The sequence below is a fragment of the Castanea sativa genome, chromosome 6 (genome assembly GCF_040712315.1).
Source record: "Castanea sativa cultivar Marrone di Chiusa Pesio chromosome 6, ASM4071231v1".
NCBI classification, from domain to species: domain Eukaryota; kingdom Viridiplantae; phylum Streptophyta; class Magnoliopsida; order Fagales; family Fagaceae; genus Castanea; species Castanea sativa.
The window spans coordinates 50,851,464-50,862,119 of record NC_134018.1 but is presented as its reverse complement, the minus strand read 5'-3'; the positions used below and the strand labels follow the sequence as shown (position 1 = coordinate 50,862,119).

Genomic DNA, 10,656 nt, shown 5'->3' with positions numbered 1-10,656 from the left:
GCCAGGCAGGTGACTCCTTTAAAAGTTGTTTCAAATAGAAGCAAGTTTGTCTGATACTTCACAAGTCACAACGTTGCGAGGATCAGCCAAAAGAGAGGGCCCTATATTTATATACTATGTTAGAGGGAAAAATTGGCTTTTACTCTTATTTTTTAAAATATCTGGTATAATATTCCTTTTTGAAACTATTTAACAGAATAAAATTAAGTTTGGTATGAAACTCAATATCCTCAAAATTGAGTTATATATATTTTTAAGTGAAGCTTGACATTGTTAATATCAAGTTTCACTTAAATTTTCAAAAAAAAATTAAGTGGCAAAATATGCATAGACAAAACAGAGACACGGTACTCAATAGTTTTAAAACAAGGACAAAAGCCCATTTTCCCCTACTATGTTATTCAAAATTTTTTTTTTTTAAATACAAATTAATGTAAGTTTCAATTAAGTCAATTGGTAAAAAAAAAAAAACACAATCATTATGAAACCCATGCTATAGGTAGAGTTTGAAATCTAATCTATAACATAAACTAATTGGTATTTTGGCATGTGATAAAAAAATAATCATCATAAAATTGACACTGTAAATTAAAATCATATTATATCTATAAAAAAAAAATTACATTCTTTTAAAAATGCAATAAATTAAACTTTATATTTAAACTAAGAAATTAAACTCTATAGTTAAAAATTAATAAACTAAATTTTATAATTGCACAAGGTAATAAGTTAACTACGATTCATTTGAGTAAATCGACATTGTATTAATGCTTAGGGTGTGTTTGGACATCTTATTTACTTATAGAAAGTTTAATTTATTATTTTTAAAATTTCATAATTTATTATGTTATTTTTAAATTATAAGATTTATATTTATTTACTTTTAAATTATTATTACTTAATTTGTTACACTCTTAAAAAATATGTGAAAAATTTTGTGCTGGCATTAAGTTCATCAAAATTATGAATTTTTAATGAGAAAATATATAGGTACAAAAAATTTGACAAAAAAATTATCAGTTGTTGATGTGACAAATTTTTAGTGATAGGTAAAAAAGTTATGTAAAAAAAGTTATTATTATTATTATTATTATGTAGCATAGCTCATTTTAAATTAAAATGATGGTAAACGATTGGGGTGCACAGAGAGTTTCGTACAGCTCGAAGTACTTCCTCTCGCGTAAACTGTGTTGACTGCATTGACAGAATGCATCGTTGCTTTCAGTCTACAATAATAAAAATTTGTTTGTTGCATTGTTATGGTTTTTTTCTTGTTTTTATTTTCTGTTAATGGCCTAAAATGTCACCTCTGAATAATTTAAATCAGTTGGTATTCTCTTCCTTCACAATAACCTATTTACTGCAGGGAAAGTAAAAGGAACAAGGAAATTGGTAAACATGGGGATTTTAAAAGTCTCGTTCATGGAATGGAATAAATGGACAAAAACAAATTAAATAAGTAAACATAAAATTAGGATTAATTAAAATTCTTATTTTTATGGATATTTATTTTGAGTAGAATAACCCAACAGAAATTGGACTAAAACAGCACTGCATCATGGATTACATGATTATTTGGTCGTATGAGAAATATTGTTGGTTTTGTATTTCATATGACACATGCGTGAAATTTACACCCAAGATATTTTTCAAAGAAACTAATGGAGCATGAATTATTGTAAAAAGTTATATTAGGTATAATTTGAACCAAAGTCTATACACATAACATTGACCTTAAAGAGATCATCTACTCATGTGATAGTGGTTTGGAAAAAAAAAGTGAGAGAAAGAGAGAGCTTTTTAGTTTTTACACTTGGACTTTTTCATCCATGACAATATAATCGTTCAATGTATTGAGATTTATTCAATATCTCGAGATTAATAGTTCCTCATCTCAAATGGATAGCAGTTCTCATCACAAATTTAATTTATTAAAACCACAACAATATGATATGAGAGGACCTTGCTCCCAAGATATACTAATTAATATTGTTAATTACTCGCAATTATATACATTTTCCGCTGGTATGTGATAGACAAATTTCGAGAATTTGCTATTGAGGGTTGCTTTCGTATTATTGCCTAAATTAGCGACACTTATTGCGCTTAGACTTAAATTTCCTGCATTTACGTCGAACTTGCATGAATTTCATGTGCCATCAACAATTTTCCTTCGCTCATACTTCATTTTGTTTGTAGTAGCTAGTTATAAAGAACAATCAACGGCACTGACATAGGTTGGTGTGCCTAATTTATCATAAATTCTCATTTGTAATTGTAAATTAACCTAAGCCACTTCTCTTCTCTACGGTTGTGAATGTTTTAATTAAGATCGATCTAGCGGTGTCAAAATGAGAACATAGTTTCTCATTAATAATAATAATAATAATTCCCATCGTTTTTGCTTTTGTAACAATAGGTGGTGTTAAAAATTCAAAATGGCTGGCTATGCAATTCGGTGTAGCCTTTTTATTTTTTTGATAAGCGGTGTAGCCATTTTTAGTCAAATACAGACGACTTGCACAAAAAATCGTGCATTTCAGTTTGACTTCAGAATTAGAGCATATTATATATTTTGAGCACAATACAAAAATATATGCGAGAATTCTCTTGGACTTCTAAAAGATTTGTTATTGCATTTATATACAGATTAACTCGGAATCCCCAGTACACAATTTATTACTCCAAATCCAGTGATTAAATACAACAACTAAAAAACCTTGTGCTAAATTGATTATTTATTACAACATGTCATTACTGTTAAGTTATTATTAGTGTGTAATTTCGTGTATATGTACGAATAAAAATAATCATAATTACATAATTCAAATTATACATTTTTTTTTTTAAGTGGTTCGAGCTATATATTTAAAATCTTCAGTTTTTACACTTAATAATTAACTTGCCACAAGAATTAAAAAATGAGGTGGATACGTGGCTCAAAATTGTATTTTAATTGAAATCTAATTTAGTGTCTAATTATATTTGGACTCTTTGATTTTTACACCATTAATTCACTTGATACAAAAACTAAAAATTAGATAGGACATGTAACACAAAATTGAGAATACAATTGAAATTTAATTTGAATTTTCTCTAAATTTTGGCTTTTAATAATATATATGTATATAAAAAAAAAACGGTATGTTAATTTGCACTCTTTTTTAAATTTTGATAGTTGAAGTAACAAAAATTTAAAGTCTAGATGTCGCTGTTAAAACCATTAGTTAATCCAAATTGAGTTACAAGACTCTTACCTACTCTTATTAACATATATATATACCTGTCATGTATTAATCAATATTTTATTTTATTCAATTTATTACCATTTACAAACAATATTTCACATTAAAAAGTACATCCTCATATTGCTTTGTACACAGTAAAGACCAAGGAGCCAACCTCAATGGCTTCATCATATCTGGCTTTTATTTTTTTCAAGGTTTTGACCACTTTCCAAAGAACAATAACGTGTAATTCCGGAATATGTCTTGAAATCTTCATATATATATGCCAATGGAGTAATTAATAAGCCTCCGTTTTTCATTTTTTTAAGAAAGAATCATAGCAAGCAGCCTTGTAATTTTGATACAGTCAACTATGATTGCAGCTTTGGGTAAAGTTTGTGAGACCTGTGTCTTATGCATATGTGAATTATTAGCCTACCCTATAACTTAAGGTGCTGTTTCTCAGCCAAAAAAGAAGAAGGTGCTGTTAAAATTTTCTCAAAAAAAAAAAAAAAAAAGGCTTAGATTGTTTGCCTTTAGTTTCGGACCTTTCGGTAGAGATAGAGCCTGAAAATTACCAAAACCATGTGATGAGCACAATGAAATACTGCCATATATATTTCTCAAAAAATTAAAAACTGTCCTATTTTATTTTTATATTAAAAAAAATCACGTTAACAGGTGCCCTGAATATTATGGTTAATAAATCATATTATAAAAGATTTTAACACTATAAATTAATTAGAAAATATAAAAAGATGTCAAAAAAATGAATTGTTTTATCATTTTCTCATAAAATATTTCTAAAAGTAGTTCCTAAACCAATACTTAACATTTCATTTTAGAGCATTTGTTAATACTTCAAAAAAAAGAAAAAGAAGAAAAAGACAATAGTAGCCATATGCTTAAAACGTTGCCAAATTACGTTTTAAATTTCCAAATATAACGGCTAGTGCGTTTGGTAACTTAGGTCTAACAAAAAGTAGACAAAGTAGCAGTTTCAAGGAAAGTGGAGGCGTGATAAAATTAAAATAAAATAAAAACAAAAAAGAGAGAAATAAAAGAAGAGTAAAGTAAAGTGGAGGCCAACCTCCATCTATAATATGCATTATCACACTTTGATAATTAGGGACCAAAGAGGAAAAAGAAAAATTCCCAAACCTTACTTGGCATTTAGACAAGGATATTGACTTCCAAAGTTTTGTAAAAATGATGGTTTTTTTTTTTTTTTTTTGTAATTCTATAATTGTTATTGAGAGATTTTCAACATTAATTTTTTTTTATGACATAAAATCTGTTACCATAGTTTGTAGAATAACTTTTTATTTTTATTTTTTAAGAATTAAGAATGTAAAGGTTTTAATAATGATGAATTATATCATTACAAAGAACAGATTCAATATTGGGTCATACAAATTCCATCTAGACCATAAAACTAAAAGAGTGTTTTGTTTTCTTTGCTAACATGTGGGCGACTCCATTTCCAAACTTGTGTACTTGGGAGTAACTACACTATAGCTATCTTTCTAGCAATGAATTTGGCATCTTTGATAATATGGCTGAAGCGAGAAAGTCAGTTTTCATTACGACATAATGCAGTGATTATCAACTCCAACTCTCCCTCATGCACATTTTCTTCCGATCTCGATACCGATCAAGATTACTCTAAAAAACGATTGCTTTTAACATTTCAACTCAATAGGCAAGGGCAACTCTTTCCAACAAAGATGCCATAACTTGACCTTCCGCAAGTTGCTTATAATCACCCTTTGACTTGTCGAATGTTTATTATCAAAAATAGCTCCACCAAAATTTGTTTTGTACAAGTTGTAAACTAACATGTCATTGATTAAGCGATCATATTTCTAATATATTCTTTAACTTACGTATGAAGTTTTAAAATTTTCCCATTAGTTATACTAAAATTAGGTAACTTAAAAGGCATAATAGGTAATTTGCTCTATTTGTTATGTATATCACAAAATTGAGTACAATATTGTGTGATTCCTTTAACCTAGCATATGCTTTCAGATTAACACAGTAGTTTATCTACTTATTTGGCAAAATTTTTTTTTTTACTAACTTTTACATATAAAAAGTTAATCCAAACACCAAATTAAACAGAAAATGGAATTTTTAATTTAAATTTAAATTTAAAATTATCGTATCCACTCTGATTTTTAAGTTTTAACCTCCATTTTTGTCTCCTAGTACTGTATCTCACGCGCTCTCAAATAGAAGTGAAAATTTAATTTAATTTAATTTTTTCTGACAAAAAATGGCAAATGCCAATTCAGAAATTCAAAATGAGTTTCTGACATTGGGATTATGGCTGTAAAAAAAGAAAAGAAAAGAAAAGAAAAGAAAAGGGTCTCATCAAAAAGAAAAAGAAAGTAAAAAACAATGTCTGTCGGAAACAAACGGCGGTTCAAAGCCTGACAAAATCCTCAGACCCCATTTCTCTGTCTATATTTAGTACTTACTACGGTACAAATAATATCCACTCTCTCTCTTTTTACTCTCTCTCATTTATATCTGTGTGTGAACAGTCTTCGGTCTCACAGACCCAAAACCCAAGAAACTGAAATAAAAGTAGTACCAGCAAGCATCAGCAGTTGTTAGAACTTAGAAGAAGAAAAAAAAAAAAAAGTAAGCAAAATTCCCCACACTGTTTTTGTGTCTGTGTGTGTGTGTTTTTTTTTTTTTCACTTTTTATCTCTTTGAAAAAAAAAAGGAAAACCCACCCAACTTTTTTGTTTTTGTTTTCGTTTAATTAAATAAAAAAAGCAAGAGCGGTGAAAATCCGTGAAAGAAATTAAAAAGGGCGAGTTGGGTGTGGTGGGACGAGGAGAGAGCGGTGGACGTGTGGGACCCGTGTGTAATCAGAAGAGAGAGAGAGAGAGAGAGAGAGAGTTTTTTTTTTTTTCTGGGGGTGTTTGGAGAGAGAGAGAGAGAGAGAGAGAGAGAAGACTTCAACATCAAGACAGTGAGGGGGGATAGTAAAAGCCAGCTAGCAATGAAGGAAGAGGCTCACCTACCATTTTCCCATCACAATCTCTCAGCCCTTTTTAGCCCTTCTCCTTCTCCTCTCTCCCCTTTCAAACCTCTCTCTCCCTCTTCTTTCTAATTCTCTCTCTACCTCTCTCTCTTTGCAATTTGGGAGGTAATGAGCTACAAACTACTGCTACTACTTCTACAACTTCTACTATTGAGCTAGTACTAGTTCTCCTCTTCTATAGGTTTATAATGGAGGAATAGGGGTTGTTTTAGGACTGCCTAGTGATAATAATATGCTATTGTGTCCCTATTGTTTTTAAGGTTGAAATTTTTTTTGGGTGTTCTTTTATTGAAGGAAATATTGGGTTTCTTCTTGTGCTCTCTTCTAAACTCATTCTAAGTTTTCTTTCTTGGTTTTGGGCGGGAGTGTTTTTTGTTCTTGACCTCAGGTTTGGCTCTGGCTATGCATTTTGGGGATTCTCATTTTCAAGTTTTGAGTCAAATTTTCAAAATTTTCCGAGTGTCGGCAATGTTTAAGTTTCGGAATTTGAGTGTCGGTGGTTGGGGGGGAGGGGGTGTTTGAGCATTACTAATTAATTTCACTGTTCGGTTGCTGAGGAAATGAAAAGAAAAAGGAATGTAATTTTCAAAATTCAGGAACTTTGGCGAAATGAAATTTTGAGAAATCCCCCACAATTCAATTTCATTCCATTCCCATTTTCTTTACTTGGTTACTCAGCAACCAAACACTGCTACATTATTTGTTCAAATTAAACGCACTACTGTGGAGATTTTGAGTTCTATTTGTACACAGAAATAACCCATTTTGTTTTTGGTTTGTGCAGGTTTTAAAGTAAAATTCCTCAAACCCCTCTTCAGTTACACTCAACAAATTAAGAGTTCAAATTTCAAACTCCTCGGCTTCCTTCACAAAACTCTCAGGTTAGTATTCATAAACTGAGGGCCGTTTGAGAAGAAATTGCGAAATAAATTGTGTAAAAGCATGTATAATATTGTTGAAACACTTAACAAAAAATTAATTAAACAATATTACCAAAACCCTCCCTACATTTTCTTTCTCAAACCAAAAAAAAAAAAAAAAAAAAAACCCCTTAATTTGAAAAACCACAACCCCAACTTTGCAAAATTGCAATGAGTGAGAGTGAATGTGACGTATTCTGGGACCAGCTGGCGCTACTTTGCGCCCATGTGTTTGTTGCCCACTTTTGAAAATTGAAAAATACTTCATCTCATCTTGAATGACGTGTTTTTCTTTTTTAATTAACAGAATTTTTTTTAACATAAAAAATCAAGAAGGGTACAAAATGAGTAACTCTTTTAATTTTTAATTTTTTTTTCTCTTTTTTAACGTATGTTGCTAAAATGCGCCACACTGTTTCATGCGTTGGCCTCATAATTACTACATTGTCACTAACCCCCTCCAAGGAAAAAAAAAAAAAAACCCACATCATTTTGTTTTCACTATTTATTACTTCCTTGTACCGTTTTTTAACATTCTCAAATTGACAAATTTTCTTTCTCAGGAACAAAAAAAAAAAAAGTTCGTTTTTCAAGGGACAATGATCGGACCAAACTTCATGGACGAAATAGACTGCGGCAGTTTCTTCGACCAAATCGACGACTTGCTTGATTTTCCAGCTGACGATGTTGAGGCTGGTCAAGCCAACGAGGATTGCAACTCGTTAATCCCTAACCTTTGGCAAACTCAGCCCGAGTCACTCCCCGGTTCCGACTCAGTTTTCTCGACCAACAACAGCGCTTCGGACCTCTCGGCCGAGCTCTCAGTTCCGGTGAGTTATAATTAATAATAACTAGTCTTATCGCACGCGCAACACCAATTACGTAACTTTATGGGTGTCAGCGTCTTTTCACGTGACTGGGACCTATTTCAGTTGTTGTGTACCTTAAATGGACAATCTAGGTAGATAGACTTGGTGTAGTATAGTGTATATACATGGTATGTGACACAAATTTTTTTGAATTCTTATCTTTTTCAAAATTTTAAAATTCAAAATTCAGAAAAACAAAAATAAGGGATATTTTTGTCGTTTCAGACTCTCGGTAGCGTTATTGGCGGGTGGGGAGTCTAAATTGTAAAATCACATTTGGAAAACCAATCGACGACAAACGTGTATAGTCGTATAGTCGTGTCCACGCTTTTAATACCTGTGGTGGCGCAATTAATGGAAATCACGTGATTTGTCTTGTGATTTTTTAGTTATAATAAAGACAAAAGTCAATTATAATCATGTGCAAAGTTGTGTGGCTTTTTTTTTTTTTTTATAATTTTATTTTCCTCTTTGATTTGTCAACAATAATTATAGGTGTAAAATTTAAAAATCTGATGTGTGACAACTTCCTGCTTTTTTTTAATCTTTGGTGGCACGGTTCAAATGTATTCACAAGGAATTGTCAAAACTGATAGGTGGTTAATGAATTATGCAATGGCCCCATCTAGAAGCTATGCATAGGCCAAAATTTAAATTACACTCTTTAAAGTTTGGTGAATTGTCACGTTCTCTCCTAAATTTTAACATTTTTTTTTTTGTCGAATTAAGTCTGAATAGTGTTAATTTATTATCGTCAATAAGGATTAACTTGACATGAATGTTAAAGTTTAAATATTAAAATGACCAAAAAAAAAAAAACTTTAGGGATGAAATCGACAATTTACTTAAAGTTGGTGTAATTTGGAATGAGTGAATTTGAATTAGTTTGTGGCAAGATGGGTTCTTGGTGTAATGTCAAAGATTAACAACATATTATTTTGGATGCTTAATGGTCTAGCTAGACTACAGAGTAGATATTTTGTTGGATAAATGTGAAACAATCTCAGACTGTCCAACTTTCATCTGATTCAGCTTTGTTTCTTATTTTGTGACTGTAGTATGAAGACATTATTCAGCTTGAATGGCTTTCAAACTTTGTTGAGGATTCCTTCTCTGGTGGAAGCCTTACTATGAAGAAAGAAGAGTCATTCATCAACAAGGATTCATCCCATCAACAATTCCAGACCTCCAGCCCGGTTTCTGTCCTTGAAAGCAGCAGCTCCTGCTCAGGGGAGAAGAATGTGCCCCGCAGCCCAGAGACCATCACTCCTGGCAGACGTGGACGTGCTCGCAGCAAGCGTCCACGCCCTGCCACCTTCAATCCTCGCCTGGCAATGCAACTCATCTCTCCAACCTCCTCTATTACTGAGACCCCTCAGCCATTTCTTGCACCAAAAGTCACTTCAGATTCTGAGAGTTTTGCAGAGTCTCGTCTTTTGATCAAGATACCAAAACAAGCCAATGCAGAACACAAGAAGAAAAAGAAAATCAAATTGACAGTTCCTCTAGGCCCCGTGGAGGCAAATCAAAATCCACCATCACAATCAGTGAGGAAATGCATGCATTGTGAGATAACCAAGACTCCCCAATGGAGGGCAGGCCCAATGGGGCCCAAAACGCTTTGCAATGCTTGTGGTGTTCGTTACAAGTCTGGCCGGCTCTTCCCTGAATACCGGCCTGCAGCAAGTCCAACATTTGTTCCATCATTGCACTCCAATTCTCATAAGAAGGTGATTGAAATGAGAAACAAGTCTGGCGAGAAGGTTGTCATAGCTGGGAATATGCCAACGATGGCTGCCTCACCAGAACTCATTCCAAATGCAAATAGCAACATTGCACTGGAATACATGTAGGGGAGGATGAGAGAACTGTATTCCTAGCAGGAATCTCTTCTCTTCACTGCGTCCCTCTGTCCTCTCATGTCGTTTCTCTTACTGTTATTCATTACTTTGGTTCATTGTTTTTTTGTACAGGGGTGGAATGGGGAGGAATAGGAGCAATAGATGACCTTATTTTAGCTTAGTAGACGAGGGATTGTAATGAGAGAACTAAAAATGGGTAGACAAAAATGCAAGTTTAAGAATAGAGTTTAGGTTCAGTAATGGGTAGTAGGTCCCTAAGGTAAGTAGGTGTCTAAGTCTGTGTTGTCTCTTTTCTTGTTGCATTCTTTTCTTTTTGTTCCTTTCTAAGGGAATTCTTTTTGCAGTTCATTTGTAGTAGAAAATTCTGAGATGAGTAATGGAATTTGAGATTTGTTATGCTTGACCCAAGTGCCTTTACAAAGTACTGTATTTTCTCCCCTTTTCTTCCTTGCTAGCTTCTCTTAGATACTCCTTTTTTTTTTTTTTGCTATTTTATTTTTGCTTGTATCTTTTTCTGAACTCAATCTTTTATATAATTTGATACTGGTTGTCAGCACAGTTGATAGTATTTAGTGAGCACTTTAGAACTTCTTTTTGTTACGTTTCAAACTAAAGGAAGACAAGTCTTCAATATTGGTAGGAAGTGTATTGCTTTATGAACCAAAATTTGCCTAATGTTTGGCTCAAGAAAGTTATTGCTTTCTCCTCCACTTCTTTCTT

General features: G+C 32.3%; 1 protein-coding gene across 2 annotated transcripts; it reads left to right on the top strand.

Moving 5' to 3' along the window:
• Positions 1-6,155: 6,155 nt before the first annotated feature.
• LOC142640474 (GATA transcription factor 8-like) lies at positions 6,156-10,339 on the top strand. 2 transcript variants are annotated; one of them, XM_075814593.1, is made up of 4 exons: positions 6,156-6,390; positions 7,070-7,166; positions 7,769-8,035; positions 9,133-10,339. In XM_075814593.1, exons 3-4 carry the CDS (start codon positions 7,805-7,807, stop codon positions 9,925-9,927), a joined length of 1,026 nt encoding a protein of 341 aa, XP_075670708.1. In that variant the 5' UTR covers positions 6,156-6,390; positions 7,070-7,166; positions 7,769-7,804; the 3' UTR covers positions 9,928-10,339. The 2 variants fall into 2 exon arrangements, with proteins under 2 accessions (XP_075670708.1, XP_075670709.1); XM_075814594.1 differs by lacking the exon at positions 6,156-6,390 and adding an exon at positions 6,430-6,673.
• Positions 10,340-10,656: the final 317 nt, after the last annotated feature.